Source organism: Notolepis coatsorum (genome assembly GCF_963971535.1).
Source record: "Notolepis coatsorum genome assembly, chromosome: 16".
In the NCBI taxonomy this organism is placed as follows: domain Eukaryota; kingdom Metazoa; phylum Chordata; class Actinopteri; order Aulopiformes; family Paralepididae; genus Notolepis; species Notolepis coatsorum.
Genome location: NC_140180.1, coordinates 50414235 through 50435036, shown reverse-complemented (window position 1 = coordinate 50435036; position 20802 = coordinate 50414235). Strand labels below are relative to the sequence as shown.

The 20802-nt window shown below is 43.8% G+C and overlaps 1 protein-coding gene across 2 annotated transcripts in view; it reads left to right on the top strand.

Moving 5' to 3' along the window:
• The window catches only part of LOC311242778 (uncharacterized protein), a 50880-nt gene extending 42115 nt beyond the window's left edge, over positions 1-8765 (top strand). The window contains exons 7-10 of one of the 2 annotated variants that reach the window (XM_084331810.1): positions 2254-2473; positions 2574-3474; positions 5945-6145; positions 8569-8765. In XM_084331810.1, coding sequence (XP_084187936.1) covers positions 2254-2473; positions 2574-3474; positions 5945-6145; positions 8569-8585 — 1339 coding nt within the window. In that variant the 3' untranslated portion in view covers positions 8586-8765. Of the gene's footprint in view, positions 1-2253; positions 2474-2573; positions 3475-3820; positions 3876-5944; positions 6146-8568 lie in introns of those variants that run through there. The other variant, XM_084331811.1, reaches the window with a different exon arrangement.
• Positions 8766-20802: the final 12037 nt, after the last annotated feature.

Here is a 20802-nt window from a genome sequence, read left to right as displayed (position 1 = left end):
TCAAGGGTACATCTCTTGTCTTCCCTTCTTTCGAGGGGGTATTTTTCTGTTCAATACAGGCTGTAAGGGGGGTGCAGGGGGAGAGCAGTGCGCGGCTGCGCCCCCACTTCTTTCAAATGGTTATTCAGTGCTCACCGTCTACACCGGGGGTCTCAAACTCAATTTACCTGGGGGCCGTTGGAGGTAGAGTCTGGGTGAGGCTGGGCCGCATCAAATATTCCACAAAAAAAGGGTTTCAAGTATTCCAAAAAAAAAGTACAACTGATCCAATCTTCTCAATATTTAGCAATAACATTTCAGAACATGAACGGTTCTTCAGAACATGAACGGTTCTTTAGAACATAGGCTTCTCAGTGGTGTCAGTGGACTCATCCACATGCAGCTATGGAAATGCACTGCATTTTTTTTTATTCTATCACAAAGCTGTTTATCAAATCACCAGCCAGTATTTCAGTTATTCTGGTTGCTGTGCGATCTGAGGGGGATTTGCTTTTGTTTGCCTTCAACCATGGTCTCCATCACTTCAGTCATACATTATTTTATTATGTATGCATCAGAGAGAATGGCTTCTTGTGTTTAGCCAACACCCATGGTTGCTTTTTCTCGTTGTGACATAGATTTAACAATAATTCTGCTTGCAGCTTGATATGATGATTTCATTCCATTTATTTGTGTGGTTCTTAGCACTGAATTTTGAGGGAAGGTTGCATCAAAATAACTGTTTTGTTTCGTAGTGGCGTTTCAAATTGCCACTCTTCACAAGAGCTACCGTTTCTTGGCATATTAGTCACATTGGTTTGGTGCTGGACTCAGGATGAACGCATATTTTTCAGTCCATTCACCTTTGAATTGCAGTCGACTTTTCTTTTACTGGCCATCTTTGAAGATCCCATATTTTTCTGCTGCCTGCCTGCTGGCGAAACTAGCTACATTTATCTCACGGCGATAAAACTGGGAGCGAGGCTACTGTAGATGCGCTGTCAACTCTCTGCTCTGACTCGGACTGAAAGAGATGACACGCATTCCGTGAAGACCCGCCCTACTCTCCTACTCTGCCTCTGATTCGCAGACTGTGGGTGGGGGGGAGAAACTCTGACGGGACGCTGAATGTGATTGGACCAGACCCGTACACAGACACAGACAGTGGCAGTGCAGCCGGACATGCAGAGCACTGCTTGCAGAGGAGATTTAGCGAGGATGCATTTGCCTTCCACTTTACTTGGTATCACTCCGGAATCACGTTTCAACCAAGTCACTAACGTAACGTTGCTGTCATGAGCCTGCGCTATGGTAGCCTACAAGTGATCAAATAAATAAAACTTCCAACTCGCGCAACGACTCTGCAACAAGTTGCACGCGGGCCGCACTAACACTAAACTTTGATGTCAAGTAGGGGGCCGCAAAATATCATCCCGCGGGCCGCAATTGGGCCGCGAGTTTGAGACACCCTATAATCATATACTGTAGGCAGGTGCACTCCCCCACTTTCAAAGATGGCAATGCAACACTGGTGTAGGTTCTAAGTTCTTTCAAAGCATCAATAATAGTTACCAGTGTGGTGGCATCCAGTGTCCAGCTTGGTTCATGTAGCCTTTGTTCAAATTAGGTAAATAATAAAATGATTTTGCAATCAAAAGCTTTCTGTTAAAGGGATTTCAAGTTTGTTTTCTCTATGTGGGTGCAGTAAAACGAATTATTTGGCACCACCATGCCATTCCTAGTGAGAGTATGGCTGCTCTACGCACATCTAGTCTAAAGGTTCTACAGGTGTGTAGAACGAAAACCTGGGCCCTAGGAGGGCGTGTCCAGCATAATGCATGATTCTTATTACTTCATCAATAGCAAATAAACAATAGTTCTCAACAGCGACTGTGCCTCTGAGCAAGGGCACCTAACCCCCATGTATATGTCTACCAACATGTTCCAAGGACAGCACAACTGGTAGTTGCTTGTAATTTGTCATTGAGGTTGTGTCTGTCCTTGTGGAATTAAACCATACATACATGTGGCCTGGACTACATGTCAATACATTATTATTTACATTTTTTTTTATTCTTTTTAAAAAAAATTTTTTTTTTAAGAATCAACAATATGCCTGATGTACAGGACCATGAGGATGATGATGCACATGGCACTGTTCACTGGGTGCTGATTTCATCCTGTAGATTGCAGGTTGAACCAGACAGATAGAAAGTGTGAAAGGTACCATTAAAGTATTAATGATAAGGGTTTGTTCTTTCTGTATTCCCTCAGATTTGAAGGACTAATGTGCTGTCCACTTTGTTACGGCCATTATGCTGCCCTGAGCCAACACCTTCGAGTCACTCACAAGATCTTGAATATAGAGGAGAAGAGCCTCATTCTTAAATTGGCAAACCGAAGGGTGAATCTACAAAGTGTATCTTGCCCCATATGCTCCAAGCAAAATCCAAGCATCGAACGACACCTAAAGGCGGAGCACAAGGATCTCACTGTGAGTCTGAACATTCTTTCAGATGTGGTCACGATTTACGAATAAAAGAAAAACACATAATCATGAAAGTCATGTTTGTCTATATCTCCATTCGTTTTAGAAATCAGAAGTGTCATCACTGCTCGAGTGGGAGAAATTTAAAGTCATCGTGGGGAAGCTCAGAAGTCTCCGCGCCACTCATCCAACGCCAGCCATGGTGACGCAGTGGGACCTTCTCGGGTACGAGGATGAGGGCGCGCGGTGGGGCAGGAACAAAACGCCTAACTATTACCAGAGAGAGCTGTGTGACAACAAGCCTAACGATTACCAGAGAGAGCTGTGTGACAACAAGCCTAACGATTACCAGAGAGAGCTGTGTGACAAGAAGCCTAACGATTACCAGAGAGAGCTGTGTGACAACAAGCCTAACGATTACCAGAGAGAGCTGTGTGACAACAAGCCTAACGATTACCAGAGAGAGCTGTGTGACAACAAGCCTAACGATCACCAAAGAGAGCTGTGTGACAACAAGCCTAACGATTACCAGAGAGAGCTGTGTGACAACAAGCCTAACGATTACCAGAGAGAGCTGTGTGACAACAAGCCTAACGATTACCAGAGAGAGCTGTGTGACAACAAGCCTAACGATTACCAGAGAGAGCTGTGTGACAACAAGCCTAACGATTACCAGAGAGAGCTGTGTGACAACAAGCTCTGTCGGCGGCAGATTAAAAAGTACCAAGAGACCATCGCCTCTCTCACTGAGCAGGTGGCTCAGTTGACTTCCACCCTGCAAGAAGTAGCTATACAGCTGCTCGAGGGAAAATCCAGTGTGTCCACTGCAGCAGTGCCGGCGTCCATACGGTCCCTGCTGGCGGGACTTGAGGGCATAGAAGTCAAAGATACCAGACCTTGGGCCTCTCCCGCCAAAGCTGGCACCTCCACCGGTCAGCTGGAAGAAGGGGAGCAACGCAATGAGCTCAGAGCCGGTGCAGCAACAGCAGCTGATAACAGTTCAGCAGGTAAGATATGGCCACTCCCGAGCATGGATGTCTTCTTTTTAGTGCTGTCAATAGATTACATTTTTTTTACTAATTAATCTCACAATTTTCTGTAATTAATCGAAATGAATCTAGATTTAAAAAATCGCATTTTTCTACTTAAGACCCAAGCTTGTAACAGATATTTACTTGAGTAAAATCATGGAATTAATGTAAAATCAACACAAAGAAAGTATATTTAGATTCAAATACTATATATTTTTTTTAATCACTTTTTCTCCCATTTTCTATTTTTCTCCCATCCCAATTTCGTATCATCCAATTCAACCCTCCCCTGTCTCGAACGCTGTTTCTTGCCTCCCACAAGCCGGCTGCAATGTGGACTAAGTCATACATAGCACGAGTCCCCTCCGATACTCAAGGTAACAGCAGTCGCATCTTTTCACCTGCGCGGCGCGATCTTTCAGCGTCAGGGGTCTGCGCTTTGGAGGGGCGCCGCCCCCATTGCTTCCTGATTCTACTGCGCAGGCGCACCAACCGACCTGTAGGAGTCGCTGTCCACAACGCCCGATCCCCACCCATCAGTTTCCCACCCCCTAATACTGCCAATGTGTATTAGTGCGGACAACCAGCTAAACTGAAAGCAATGTGGAGTGCTGGGCTCGAACAGGCGAACCCAGCGTCTCCAGTATTCATGGTGAGCGCCTTGCCCACTGCACCGCGTAGCCGCCCCATTCAAATACTATTTTAATAGCTTTCTTTGAATACAGTTTCTCTCCTGTGAAATACAAATGTTCAACAAAACCATCAACATTGACTCAGCTAGACCTCTTTCTTATATTATATTGAACATTTCTCACTCCATAGATCAATCTAGATTAAAAAAAATTACGCTTTAAAGAATTTTAATTAATCTCCAGAGTTAAAGCATTAATTTTGACAGCCCTACTTCTTTTATATGGTTAGCATGTCGTTCATGTCAAGTTTGCTTGAATCACTCTTAATCAATCTTTTATCCAAAAGGCACGTCATTTAAATGATAAACATGCCTTTTTTTTATCGTGACTATGGTGACATAATATGCATGCTGCCTCTTCACTGCTAAAAAGGCTAGACAGTGTGTACCATGCTTCTCTGCGCTTCATCACTAGTGCCAAAGGGCTTACTCACCATTGTGTGCTTTATCAAATGATAGATGGACCTCTCTGTACGTACGGAGGAAATCCCACATGTATGCTTTTATATATAAGGCCGTCCTAGGGAAGCTTCCCCTATATCTTTCCAATCTAATTTGCTTTGCCTCTAGCAGCTACCATACCAGGTCCACAAGATGGCTACTTTTAAAAACTCCCAGAATACACACTGAACTAGGAAGGACAGGATGCGACCCTCTCTGCGTGCCCTCCTGTCTCCGGAGGTCTCGTAGTGGTGACCGGAGTGCTGGACGTCCCGCGATGATGTCGGGGAGGTCGCGACCCTCTCTGCGCCGCCCCCTATCTCCCTGTCTCCGGCTGTCCCTGGGCAATGACCGGAGTGTTGAATGTCCCATGATTAAGACGGGGAGGACGCGACCCTCTTTGCGCCGCCCCTGTGCCTCAAATAGATTCGCTATCAGCTCTATCTTCAATCTTTCAAAATGTTCAGTTGCTATTGCATGCACTCATCTGTGTTTCACTACACACTTGAGTGCATGCTTACCAACTGTTAGTCTGCAACACTACTATCACCGACATCTAAGAAGGGAGATCCCCCCTTGAATGGCCCTTCTAAGGTTTCTCTTCTCCACACTGCCTGTGGAGCATTTTTCCCTATTGTTAGGTTTTAGTGAGTTTTTCCTTACCTTTGCGTGGGGTATGTCTGGGAGTGCTTGCATTCTTTCATTTATTTGCATTTATTTTAAATTTGTTGGACCTTATGGTGTTCTTGTTCTGTTCTTGACTTATTGTTATGTTTTCTTCTTGACTTGTTTAAAGAAGACATGTATGGCCCATGGGGACATTAACGTGTGTTGTTGGGCCTTATAAATAAATTTGATTTGATTTGATTTGATTTGACAGCTTTTTCTCGCTTCGCACCTTGGGCATGGAATGGGCTACAGGACCATATCCACTTAGACACCCTGGTCTCTCTCTGCAAATTTAAATCTCTATTACATAACTTCCTACAAGAACAATGCTGCTTTCTGTAGTCTGGTCCCTACTGCAAAATGACTGTATTACACTGTCATACACTTTTACTATCATGTAGACTATTCTGTTTTGTGTTTTCTGTTTTTGTGTTTTCATGTGATGTATTGTATATTGTATACATGCACTTTTATTATGTTCTTGTGTGATGTATCGCAAATTTGTATTGCTGTGTGATGCGTCTAAAATGTTATTGCTGTTATCTTGGCCAGATCTCCCTTGCAAAAGAGATCTTGTATCTCAATGGGACTTCCTGGTTAAATAAAGGTTAAATAATCTTTTATTTTTTTTTGTATCAACTTTAGAACAAGCAACAGAGCACAGGACCTCTTCGTATATGGCAGACTTCGAGGGAGGACAGATTCCCGCTTCCGAGCAGCAGCCGGAAAGTCCCGCCTCCTCCAGAAAGCGGCCGTCTGAATCTTCAGAACGAGTTCAAACAAAGAAGAGGCGACAAGTCGATGATGGCACCCTACTTGAAGAACCGGATGACAACAGAATGCAAGGTCAATTCTATGAATGTCATTAGCTATAGGAGTATCACCTCCCCACCAAGAGAACTCCTTCTTTTTGAAGGATAAATTCTCTATCTCTCTCTCTCAAATTAATTTGCTACTTTCCCAGTCTCTCAGAGCTACACGTACCAGGAACAGGGAACACTAGGCACCTCTTATCCACCTCTCTCTCTCTCTCTCTCTCTCTCTCTCTCTCTCTCTCTCTCTCTCTCTCTCTCTCTCTCTCTCTCTCTCTCTCTCTCTGCATCTGATTAATGTTTTTTATTATTCATTGTTTTAGGTTAAGAATACAGGACCAGATATACTTTTTTTTTTACACATTGTGTGCTTTGCCTTTTCATGCCTATGAATGTTTTTTTAGGACTATGACTGTATGATGATGATTACAATTAAAGCAAAACAAATACATGAAAAAAAACATACACGTACAAAATGGCAGCTTGCTCGTAAACCTTTTCCACCTAAACTGTTTACTGAAATAGGTTTGACAACATGTTAAGTGCGAAAAAGGACATGCAATTCCTGGATTCCTCAATTCATATTTGATCTGCAATGCCTAGTTTGACAGTTTGATCTGAATGTCGTGAGCCATGCGCACCACAGTACCGGAGCATTTAAAGCTACAGACACAGAGAACAGCCCATCGAGAACAGAATTGACAGAGGGGTATAGAGGCATGCTAGAGTGCATAATCTGAGTCGTATTTTTGGCAAAGAAAACTTCAAATACATGTTTTGGGAACCTCAGTGACTTATAGAAGATATACATAATTTTACAGTGTTTTTTACATTCAAAATCACGGTGCAAAATACACCCCTCTTTTATTTTTTTTTTATAATATCCACTTTTTCTCCTTTTTCTATTTTTCTCCCATCCCAATTTAGCCGTGCCAATTCTCCCCTCCCCTGTCTTGAACGTTGCTCGCATATGTCCCCCACTGGCCGGTTGTAGGGAGGATAGAAGCCTTGCATCACATGTCCGCTCCGATACATGTGGAGGCAGCCTGTCACATCTTTTCACCTGCCAGCGCGGACTCTCATTTGGCGAGGTGTAACGTGTGGGAGGCTCACACTACCCCTGCCATTTTCCTGTCTCTGCTGTGCAGGCGTCCCCCAACCGACCTGTAGGAGTCGCTGTCCACAACGTCCAGATTACCACCCATCGACTTCCACCCGCTAACTCTGCCAATTGAGTTAGTATGACGGCCGGCCCAAGCCGGAGGCAACGCCGACAGCCGGAGTCGAACCCGGTGTCTCTTGCATTGGTGACGAGCGCAATGTCTGCTGCACTACCCAGCCGCCTAAAATACACCCCTCTTCATTTTAAATGACAGCCTGCTAGATGAGTACAACCACCTTGGGATTCAAACGGTTTGCATTTCAAGCTAACAGTTTTAGAAAATATGTCTAGGGGGCGGCTGGGTGGCGCAGCGGACATTGCGCTCGTCACCAACGCAAGAGACACCAGTTCGACTCCGGCTGTCTGCGTTGCCTCCGGCTTGGGCCAGCCGTCATACTGACTCAATTGTCAGTCAGCGGGTGGAAGTCGATGGGTGGTAATATGGACGTTGTGGACAGCGACTCCTACAGGTCGGTTGGGGACGCCTGCACAGCAGATACAGGAAATGGCGGGGGTAGTGTGAGCCTCCCACACATTACACCTCGCCAATGAGAGTCCGCGCTGGCAGGTGAAAAGATGTGACAGGCTGCCTCCTCGTGTACCGGAGGGGACGCGTCAATATTTTAGGCAACCAACTTGTGTTCAGCGTTTCTCTGATTGGCCACGACGCCCATGTGACCGTGGCAGCGCGAGAGAGCGGCAGTGCGGAAATAGGCTGCATTCTATTGCCATTCTCTGCGACAAACTCTAACCTTAACCAACTCCGAAACAGCGCCTAAACTTAACCCTTCTAACCTTAACCAACTCCGAAACAATGCCTAACCTTAACCCTAACTAAGAAATTGAAGGGATTCGAACTTGTCACCAACGCACCGCAGGATCCACAGCAAGGCGGCGAACCAGTTGAGCTAACCATCGATGTTAAAAGAGGGGGAATTACGGCTACATAATGCCGCGTCTAGCCATGCCCCCCGGAGCTCCGCGCCGCTCTGCTGCTGCCGCGGGGCGTGGCAAGACGCAAGTTGGTTACCTTAAATAATTAGGCGGAGGGGACATGTGATGCAAGGCTTCTATCCTCCCTGCAACCGGCCAGTGGGGGGCATATGCGAGCAACGTTCAAGACAGGGGAGGGAAGAATTGGCACAGTAGAATTGGGATGGGAGAAAAATAGAAAAAGTGGATCAACAACAAAAAAAAATATGTCTAGGGCAAAATCTTCAACTGAAACTGCTCTGGGTCCACTTCCTGATATTCACTAACGGTCACTATTGGGTTTCTGTTTGCTGTGTCCACAGACTGTAGCCGGAGGTGAAGACCATTGTCCCAACCAGACGCTTCTTGTCTCCATTAAAGTCAAAGTTGAAGATTGTACTCTTCTATCAATATGCATTACAATAATATTACCTCTCTGTAATGAATATTGTAACAAATGGTACATCAATTGGAATGACCCAAAACCTCTGATTAGTAGGGCTGTACCCGACTCAGGACTTTCTCCGTCAAATCGGATTTGGCTGTTCAATACAACAATTTGACTATTCGTTTTGTTGTTTTTTCTTCTTATTTTTCTTATCTGGCATTCAGAAGATGCGTTGGTTTCAGCATGATTCCGTCCACAGTCAACTGCAACAGAGCCATGGGGATATTTTTGAGTATTTAAAAATAATCTCTAAAAGACGGCTGCATAAATGATTTTCAGAAAGGCCGCCTGCAGGCTAGGTTCTTAAAAAACATAGCTTGATTCCAAGGAAATGTTTGTTTACTCTGGATTTTGGAATAGATGTACAGTAAAGACTGAGGGCTAACGTAACAGATTATAAAATAGATCTATCCATGTGCATCAAACCACACACATAAAAACAGCAGTAATAAAATATAACGCATGACAATATTAGTCTCATCACAGGCTCTGGCCCTCAGCATAGTTTACAGCTGGCTTATGAAGGACAGACACACATTTGCATAACATTAGCTGTGTGCAATTGAAATGACTTGCACTTACATAAGTCGTAAATTAAGTCCATGCGTGATCATTTTCTGCCTCTTTCTTTAACACATTCCCTGCCATAACTTATATCCATCAATATAGCCAGTCTGCCATCAGTCTAAGTCTATGACATTACTATGGCCCATTCAACATCGATGATCTATCGTTCAGGATGTAGGAACGTTATACTTTTTCATTCAAACATTCATACAAAAATACCTTCTAGAATATAAGTATGTTTTTATCGTTTTATGCAGTAATTCCTAGAACGTGAGTTATAGGCCTAAACGCATAATTATATAGATAATCGATTGCCGTTTATTGCCGATACACGCTATATAAAAAAATTCAACTGTATATGATCCTATACGTTATGCGTCATCATGCGTGGATGAAAGGGGGCGGGGGGTCGTTTATAATTCCGTGATCGTCAGTAAATGCTTTATGTAGTATGGGTGATATATTGATCAGATCGGTTTGCAGTGAAATGAATGAACAATTGGGCTGAAAATGACGTTAGCGTCCTCTTACCGTGTGTCAATGAGACTGGCGGTGAAAGATCCCAGGTATACGACGCCGATCCCGTAGGTCCATTTCCGGTTTGTATCTCGCAATAAACGCCCAAATCATATAGATTATTGAGTTATGGCAGCGATCCATATGCACGCCAGTGTATGTCTGGAGTCCCGCAACAATATGTGACTGCCGGACGGATTTCCCAGATGCACCGATTGCCACTTCCGGTTGTAACTCGCCCGATCATCCACCAGGCGGCGGTATTGAGGCGTTGCAATATTGTGCAGAGTCCCACTGTATCACCAGAGGCTGGGTGGCTGAATTATGAATGCCATGGCGAAAACATTTAATATGATCTCAATATCGCTGTACAGCGTGGTTTGGGAGACAACGCATGGCGGGCAATAACGCTGTACAGCGTGGACGGCGGTGGATGTGTTAATCAACTCTGGTGTAGATCTCCTTAAATGTCTCACATTTTCTTTGCTTAAAGGGGAACTATCTTATAAATGGCCTTTTTGAGTGTTTAGCATTGTTTCCTAGCTATGTGAACTTATATTAATATGATCTATGTCTCAAAATTCTCATATTGGCGCATTCTTCCAATTCTCCTCTCACAATATTCACCCTCACTGAACTGAGTCGTTTGAAAATGTGCCCTATATGTGATGTCATATAGTCACTGCTGCATGTTAATGTTCAGGCGAACACGACGCTCCGCAGTGGTTTAGGAGCCGCCCTGCAGCCCAGGCTCAAAACAGCTCGAGATCTTGAGGTAGAAAAATGCTGTTTTTGAGGACTTGATTAGAAATACAAAACAATGAATAAAAAAAATATATATATTACAGAGGTGTTCCATAGACTCACAGGAATTGTGTAAAAGTGCCCAAATAGTGAAAGAAATAGTAAAATAGTTCCCCTTTAACACTTTGAGTGCCACCATCCACTCCCAATGTTAACGTTAATATCGCCTAATCTATGTTTTAAATTATGGCTATGTGTCTAATCTGCCCGTCGCTTATCAAAGACTCATTTTCCAGTCAACATTGGCAAGGCAGATTGTATTTTTATCGCTTCATTTCGTTTGATAGCATTTTGAAAATCACCCGTTTTCCGGCGGAAAAACAACACATTCTATGATAATCGCCTTTTACTGGAATATTCCAGAACGTTGTCATTTGTCGGCCTATTTATGAATCGTTTTCAAATAAACGCTAGATGATCGATAGTATGTGTGCGCACGCACGCTCGTGCCGTGCGCTGATAATCGCTGCTGTTATTTCCTCATGGCTTTTACAGTCAAAACAGCTATATCACATATAGTGGAAACGCTTATATCTCCGTGAAAACGAGTCTGATTATCCTAACACTGATAACATAGCTTCCTTACCTGAGGTCAGATGGTATCCAAATGGTTTATTCCAATTTCCGATCGCCATTCGAAAAAAACGATAAATGTATTGATCAACCGTGTATACAGTAGAACACATGATCCGCACGGCTCAGAGGCTCCAGAATGAACTCTGGTAGACCCCGGCTGCATCAGTGAGAAGTAAAATGTGGAGTCAGAAATCCGTTCTCCCATTCACTTTCATTGAGTCCATTCCAAAAGGGTGATTTACCATCTGGGAGACGATAGGGGGCGCTTTTTTTCAGATCTGAGCGCCGGCGGTCCCTGGATCTCCAACGGTAGGCTCGCGTGATGCAATATGATTTCATATCGCTAATAAAAAATAAAAATAAAATAACCAGAATATTCTCGGGCGTGGCACTCAGCGGTCGGGGCGTAAACCCGAATATTCTCGGGTGTGGCACCCAAAGTGTTAAAGAATGTTTCTCTAGAATTGACAGACATTTTAAGGTATTCGGTAGCCAAATAGTTTTAAAACCTTGCCAAAATGTGGTTCCTGCATTAAATTAGAACTTTAGGCTACCAGGGTAATTTATCCACACGATAAGGCAATAAGCTCTATATAGTGATATATTTGGAGAAGCCATGCAATTCTATGTCAAATCTGACATGGCCCAAATTGAAGTTTTGTATTACAAGAGTAGGGGAGAACGGGGTTGGTTGTCACATTCATTATTATTTTGCGACCAAAAGGCGCTGTCGTCCATATATTGGTATGGAAATTTCCAGAATTGGGATCAGAGCTCACCTACAGTAGATAGTCTTCTTTGGAGTAAGACAGCTGAACTTGAGGTGAGAGGACTTTTTTTTATTTTTCATGTGAAATTGTAAATACTCAGCTCCTCCATTTATCTTCTAGACTTTTACACAATGGGTTTATAATGAAACAAGTATTACCCTTAACAAGTGTGAAGGGAAAGCTATAGTTTAGATTGTTGTTGGCTAACTAACTAGTTTTTAGATGGTTGTTAGCCTTGATACTAGAAAGACATTCCAGTTGGGGTTGGTTGTCACATTCTCTTTGGGGTTGTTTGTCGCATGTGACAAACACATGCCAGTGCTTTTAATGAGCACAACGTGGGCCGTTTCTTCACCAACTTGGAGGAGGTGATGGATGAGCTGAAGACAGACCGAGCAGAGCCCAATGCACCCCAGCCCACCTACCAAGCCTAGTACATCCGTGCGTGCACTTCTGCTCAGCGAACTGCTAGGACGGCGTGGTACCACCACTGCATCACTGGTCGTCAGGTGTGTTCAAATACGTTCTCAGATACATTCACACACAACTTGTGAATTAAATGTGTTACCTACCAAGCCTAGTACATCCCAGTGCACTCCACCCCAGCTGGAAAAGGCAGCCAGCAAGAAGAAGAAAGAGACATGAGGAGTCTTCATCAGATGAAGATTATTGTTCTTGTTTGGTTTGTATGGAAACGTTGTCCCACCGCCATTCAGGGGAGGTACTGTATGGGAAAAGTGTTGGATGCAAGGGCGTAATTTATTTTCAATGGTGGAGGGGACACATTTGGGGGTGTGGTCAGTGGCGTCGTTTCAGTAAAAGCCAAATTATGGCAAGGAGGGAGGGTGGCTGTTGCGGCTGGTGCTACGTATAGTTTTAAGGTCGAAGGGGGGCCCCCAACCCCAAAATCAGTTGTGCAATAGTACATTTTGGTGAGTTGTTTCTGTACAATTTAATTCACTTATGACAAGTCGTAACGCCGCGCGAGTCTCGGAACGTGCATACTGCGTTGTGTGTGTGTGTGTGTGTGTGTGAGAGAGAGAGAGCGGGTCAAGTAGACGACATACTGTATGTATAAAACAACAGCCTAGAGGCTTTTAAATACAACAAGGTCATAGACAGATATTTCACAGACACCAAGCAATGCTGTTGCATTTCATGGCAATCACACAGACAATCGTTCACACCAAACTTTGAGGGGAGGCGGGCTATGCAGAGGTGCGTTGCTCATGGGACGGGGTTGCCGGCTCTGTGAGCAGAAGCATGCGCACGGATGTGCACATGCGTGCACACAGGAAGGAATGCGCTGCACTCGACTGATGCGCCAACTCGCTAAGTACCCACCTGGCTACTTTGCATATCAATAGCGCAGGTCGTCAGCAGGGGTGCAGTCGTAATATCAGAACTGCCTGGACGCCACGTGCACGCGCGCGCATACATGTGCCCTCGCGTGTGCACAGACCAGCTCAAGCAAACCCCCCACAGGGCTTGTATTTTGGTCTTGCACTTCTCTTTCTTTGTTATGCTATGCAAAGACTAGGTGATAAGTGCCTGGTACTTGGCGCACGGCGCGACAGTAGAGTGAAAGTTGTGAACGCATTTTTGTGCGCGTGCACATCCGTGCGTGCACTTCTGCTCAGCGAACTGCTAGGACGGCGTGGTACCACCACTGCATCACTGGTCGTCAGGTGTGTTCAAATACGTTCTCAGATACATTCACACACAACTTGTGAATGAAATGTGTTACATTCCATTCATAGAGGCAATTAGGCACTGTCTTTAGTCCTTGCGGATGCGAGGGACCATTTATGCGCGTGCCCGGGAGCGCGCGTGCACGTGGCGTCATTAAAAGATTGTGCAACCAGCTTTGAAATCAGTAACGCAACACTGGTGCTATGTATTTGAGCACACCTGACGACATGGGCTGTTGTTATGCAAATACACGTGGTCAGGTCGGTACTTGGCGCGTACACACAAAAATGTGACTTGTCCCTCGTCGGGTGCTCACCTGGCTACTTGTCTTTGCATGACAATGGCTCAGGTCATCAGAGACCTTAGCTCAGAGATGGAACAAGCAGCCGTTTTCCATGTGGTCCAAGTGCCGCGTCGCATCACCGTTTATTATCGTGTAACATTGTTTTGGACGGTAAGAAAGTGCGGGGGACAATAACTGCCTTCTGAAACCATGCAGGGGACATGTCCCCCGTGTGGTCCCCCCCCCATAATTACACACAAGCTCTGCTTAGTTGGGAGTGCCCAGACCCTACATTTACCATCACTGTAACTCAAGATATTGAATGAGTATCCTGGTTGTGTAGGCTATTATTGTTAGGCTTATTTATTTTTGTTCTTATTTTGTTATATGTATATGATGCCCTAAAGATGTGTTTCCTGTTTATATTCATGTTAAAATGCATTAAATTATGTATTTGTCAACTTGTCAATGCAATTCAACTTAAAAATTTTGTTCTGCCTTCTTGCCTTCTTTTTAAGATTTTCCCCATAGTGACAAACAACAGAAATATTCCTATTATGGGATGTAGAAATATGCTATCCATTTCCAGGTTGTATAATAGTATATACGTCCAAATCATGTTGTTTATCGAGTTATTGGTAACGGATTGCTATCCGTTGTGTCTAGCTCGAGTCCTGGGACTATTACCGAGTGATCGGGCCGAATTGAAATGAGCACCAGCTTCCATTTCCTGTTTCCGCTCTGGGCGATCCGCCGATCGACCACCAGATGGCGCTCTTGAACCGTTGGAGAGTTGAGAGGGGCTCAACAGTAGATCTCAAGTCTCCGGGGGAGAAATATGATTTCGATCACAGATTTTTGAAATATTGATATCAAAGACGTGGTACGGCGTCTTTGGCAGAATGAGCATGGCGGGGAAAGACTTGGTACGGCGTTTTTGGCGACCATAGCTAGTTTCGAGTTTCAAGTTTCTTTAATAGTTGTCATACAGAAGTACAGAATAATTTTATACAAAATGCTTCTTACTGTTACGCTCCAGAGACTGTGCTAGACAAGATAAGTATAAAATAAAATAGTATAGCATGTAAATTAGAAGTAAAAATAGAGGTCACAGTGTCAGTATAGACATATGTACAATGTTCGATGCAGAATAGAAGTAACTGAGTTACCATATAATATACAATATACTATGCAGTGTACTAATATACAATACTATATAGTGCAAAGCAGAAATGGGATGAGGTACAATTTAGGTACAATTTACAGTAAGGTGTACGAGTTGTAGTGCAAATCCTTTACCAATAAATATAAAGTGTGTTTAGGTGATCTAAAGTGTGGAGAGTGGGTGCTGCAGTGTGTTGTTTGTTTAAAGTGAGTGTGTGGATGTGTGTGCTGTGTGGGCCTGGGGATAGAAGCTACTTGGGACAGCTCTGCTGGAAATAACCGTGCGGGTCTCTACTGCGCATGGGCATTGGGCAGAACGGCTCTGTATCCGGCTCGCGCATTTTCCAAAACGAAAACACCTTTTGAGCGTTGCCACTAGGAAAACGCGTTTTCCTGCCAAATCTGCGTTTCTTTTTTAACTTGGACATGCAAACATAATCATTCGAAAATAGAATGTTGCTGTTTTAGCCCAGTGTAACCATGGCCTTAGTGTCTTGCTCAAGGACACTTCGACACCCCTTGCCGGGAGGAGCGAGAATCGAACCGGGAACCTCTGAATTACCAGACGACTGCTCTATCTCCTGAGCCACTGTTGAGTGCTCCTCCTTCACTGGGAGTTGCATAATAGAGAATTTTATAAAGCTAAGAACTTTAAATTGGAAATGTCAAATTACATCTGAGGGGGCCCCAGGCTTCAGCCAGTGACTGCTAGGCAACTTTTAGGTATGGCTGACTCACTGGAAGGAACTGTCATACAATCAAAACCACTTCAGGGAAGAATATAAATGTTGGACACAGAATAAGTGTTGTAATGATGATGTAGGTAGGTGACAGGGTGACGCCGTGGTCAGGGTTTACTTTAGATGTACCTTCTACAATGGACTCCAGCGTCCTTCCCTGGTGCCATGACATAAGTGACGGCTCAGTATTTCGACAGCTCAATAGGCCTTGTAGAGCTTAAGCCAGGGTGACAGGACAAAGAAATGGCTACCACCCTAATTGACAACAGACCAATCAGAAAACAGGTTACATTCCTAGACTCACCAATGAAATGTCCACATAATATACGTCCATGACATGGCATTAGCCAGTTAAAATATCTATACAAAACACTAAAAGCTAAAAACGATAAAAAGTAAAATATATATACAAATGTATTCACATTGAACTCCTCATTCATCCTATTAGGGTACAGACTTTTAAAATAAAAAATCCAAAAAGGCACTCTACTTTTCCTTACGCCATTAACATCACACCCCAGGAGTAATAGTCTCAATTCCAATAACAAATAAAGCAGAGATAAGGCAGTTAAAATGCCTTGCTACAGGACTTTTGTGATGATCAGGGTATCGGATTCCTTCTGTTCAAACAAGCAAAAGGAGCCAATCAGCATCAGTCCCAGATTTCCTGGCCTTAGCCCCAGGCTAGGCTGCCGGCTGGTAAAGATATGCCTCCTAAAGTGTGTAAACGGAAGTACAGGAAGTACAGGCTTTCCGGTTTCGACAAAACAATTATAGAAATGTGTGAAGTGCACAATATTTCCTCGATTAAGCCACTGCAACGGCTTTGCCTGAAGAATTTACGACATGACCGGGACGTTCTAGCTTGTTTGCTGACAGGATTTGGGGAAAGTTTGGTCCGTTCGGAGGCAGCTTCCAGGGGAAGTACATACTGTACACCGGAAATTTTACCCCATAAACACTTTCGGCAGTAGTTCTTTACCAGGCTTTATCTCACGGAGGAGATAAAACTGGGAATGAGGATAACCCCAGGCTAAGTTTCTCTCAAGAAGGAGGTTAGACAGATGAATGAATGAAAACTTTTTTTAACAGATTGCAGAATGGGTACAATACAGTACGGCTCAATACACACAATTGTTAAGGGGATGCAGACCAGAGAAAGACGTTTGTCTTGTTTACATCAGGGTCCCCCAGATCAGGGGTGAACAACCATGCATTGTTCTGCCCTTGTATTCTGAATGAAAACAATTATTGCTAACTCAACATTGTCAACAAATCATTGCAAAAAACCTTGTTCAACAAAGTGCTTCATGTTGCGTTTATAAATAATCTCAGGTTTAGTTTAGTAACGTAATTAGAGATCAAAATCCTGGTGTGAAATGTATTTTTGACATAAATAATTGTTAAACATTTTCTTTATTCTTACATGGAATTGTTACAGTCCAACAGTACATAGTTCACTTAATATGATCCACTAAATGCCATGGCCGAAAGGAACAGGAAGAAGAAAAATCTGGTAGACTGTTCATAGTGCAATGTTTACCAAACTAAACAAAATACTTATTTTGCAGAAATGAAAACATCAACACAATTAAATTAACATAAATAAATACATTTTGTGTATCTATCAGTTAAATTGCATATTGAATAGCTACACCAACACACTCGTAGGTCAATCATAGCAATACACCTTATAGCCACTTGAAGGAACACGCCAACATTATGGGAAATGCCTTCTCCAGAGTCAGAAAAGAAGATCGATGCCAGTTTCCTCTCTGTGTGTTGCCTAGCTTAACACTTTTGATGCCGGCCGTGTTTGCCACCACCCACTTCAATGTTAGCGTTAAAAACGCATAATCTATGTTTTAAATTATGGCTATGTGTCTAATCTGCCCGTCGCTTATCAATGACTTGTTTGCAGTCAACATTGTCGAAACTGATTTTTTTATTTATTTTTCTTTTTATTTTATTTTTGTAATTTCTTTGATCTTTTTCCCCCTCCTTTTTTTCGATTTTTCTCCCATCCCACTGTTAGTCGTTATGCCAATTCCCAACCCCCTTCCTGGTTGTTGCGCACCCCCCCCCCCCCCCCCCCCCCTACTGTTGGTCCGGGAGCCGGAGACTGTCACATGCTTTCCTCCGACACATGTGCAGCCAGCCGGCAGCCAGCCTGGCAGCGCAGATTCTCACCGGGAGAGTGTAACGTGTGGAAGGTCACACTACCTTTCTCCCGATCCTACCCTCGCTGTGCAGGCGCCCTGACCGAACTGTAGGGGTTGCTGTCCACAACGCCCAGGACCCACCCATGGCTTCCCTCCCCCTAACTCAGCCAAACGAGTTAGTATAGCGATCAGCCCAAGCCAAGGCAATGCTGACACTCCGGGAGTCGAGACCGCAGCCTCTTGCATTGGTGACGAGCACAATCTCCGCTACGCCACCTGATCGCCACACGGATTGTTTTTTAATCGGTTCATATCCTTTTTATAGCATTTCGAAAAGCTATCGTTTTCTCGAAAATTTTCGGAAAATAGAAAGATTCCCTCATAAACGGCATTTATTGGAATATTCTCGAATACACTAGACACGTTGTCATTTGTCGGCCTATTTATGAATCGTTTTCAAATAAACGCTAGATTATCGATAGTATATGTGTACTTATGCACGATATAGAAGCGAGCTGAGAAATCGATTACCTCATTTCCTCAACATCACACACACACGCACATACGGGACACGCTGTTATCTCAGTGAATACAGCTCTGATTATCCTAAAACTGGTAACATAGACTCCTTACCTTAGACCTTAGAATTATCCAAAAAGATAATTCCAATTCCTGATCGCCATTCCAAATATCGATCGCGTTTATTGATTTATTGGCTGCTGTAAATATATATTCCAGGCTGCTTTCCAACTCGCGATCACTTCCATGTTCATCAGATCCCTCGCCAGCATAATGGAGCCAGTTGGCTCCCCCCACACAGATCCACCAGTATAATCGAATGGCCTGCAGTTACACAGGGATAGACAATAGGGGGTGATATTTTCCCATCCGAGCTCCTGGAGGGGCTGCTGTACCAACGGGAGACTTGGTTGATGAAATATGAATTCAGATCGCTAATAAAAATAAAAAAAACTACAATTTGCATCGTCGGCACTCAACGGGGGGCATGATAAGACGAGATAACACGTCGTCGGCACTCAAAGTGTTAACACAAATGAATGGAAGTGGATATGGACCACTAGCCAGACTTAAAACTCCATTTGTTTTATGCTAAACTAGGCTAGCTTGCAGCCGGATAGCTTTCTACTGACATGTGATTCAGAAGTTCCTCTACTGAGATGGAGTTTTAGGATCATCTGATAGAGTTGACTTTTTCCCCAAGGACATATTTTCCCCCTGAAAAGCAATCTCACACATCAGATTGAGGAGAGAACCTGCACTGTTAAAAAAATAAAAACTCCACACAGGCACCTCAGGGAACTCATCTTTGTTACTGCATGTGTGTGCTGAATATGAAACATAGTATGATAGAGTGAAAAGCTGAACAAATGTGTTCGAGAAGTCGCTCATGAATCTTTGCCAGTCACCTTTGGAAACCAATCCTAGATAGTCCACAGAGACTGGTATAGAGTGGTGAAGGGGGGCCTACCCATAAGTCTGACGGCCCATTATTCCGACAGCTCGATAGTCCTAAAAATGTCCCATTGGTCCGACAGTCCGTTATCCCGAAAACAAAACCCATTGGTCAAAACCTGTTGCCCCCATTAGTCACAGTGCAACCCTGGGAACACCACTTGGCAGGCCAAAGACATCTGATTGGTTATTGATGCATGGAGCTGTTGTTTTTGGCCTATCAGATATTTTTGGCCTGCCAAGTGGTGTTCCCGGGTCACATCAGAAAACTAAGACCACCATTGTGTTCCTCATCAAAAAGTAAACGCAATGTGCGAAACCACCTGCCGATCAGCTTTTATTTCATTATTATTATTTCTTTTTTTTTAATGTAAGCTGCTGGTGCCTCTGGGAGTCTGGAAAACCGTTGTGCATGGCCTTGAAAAGTGATGCAGAGCTCGCTCTATTTCTGCTGGGCAGGTAAACTCACTTGCTAATTTCTCTGAAGTTGCCCACTGCAGGGGCGCCAGGGTGGCGCACCACGTACAGCACTGCGGTGCAACACGGCCGTCCCGGGTTCGACTCCCAGACCCGGCAACCTTTGCCGAATGTCTTCCCTCCCATCTATCCTCCTATACTTCCTCTGCCGGACTGCCCGGAGAAAATAAAACAATAAAATATCTACCAAAAACATAATAATACAAAAAAATTGCCCACTGCAGCTTTAAAGAGTATAAGGGCTTGGGGTATTGTGGGGTATAACCATTCCCAAGCTCAAGTATTAGGCGAGTTAGTTGATTAGCTTTGGTAAATTTTTTACCACTTGAGCACTGAATGAAATTGTCAAAATTCTTTCCAAAAGACCACCTCAAGTCCTTGAATAACACTTAGGAAAAGTTCACACTTTGGTATCAAACATTCTTTAATTGGAGTTATAAAAAATAGATTATGATTGGGTGGCAAGCCCCCCCACCACCACCACCAATCATGTCACACATTTAATCATGGCCATAAAGGTCATCTCTGGATAATGACAACATCTGAACATTTGGAATGGGCAGTCACATTATCCAGCGTGGTTCTGCTTGTGTGATTGTGCTGCACAATCCAATGTGTGTGTTTATGCATTTGTGCAACAACCATCGGGCATCGTCGGGCTTCTGAGTCTTTAGTCCAAAATTATTTTTGACAAGCCCCAAATCATTCTGACAGAGGGAAATCTATAATATTCAGGAAATGTAATTAATTTAACCCCCAACAATTTACATTTCGTATCAACAAGTCCAAAACAAACACTGCAACTGGGAGTCGAACCAAAGATGATTGTGGCAGGCGAGTGCTCTCACCACTAGACTAATGATACAAACCTAGCAATACTATGAT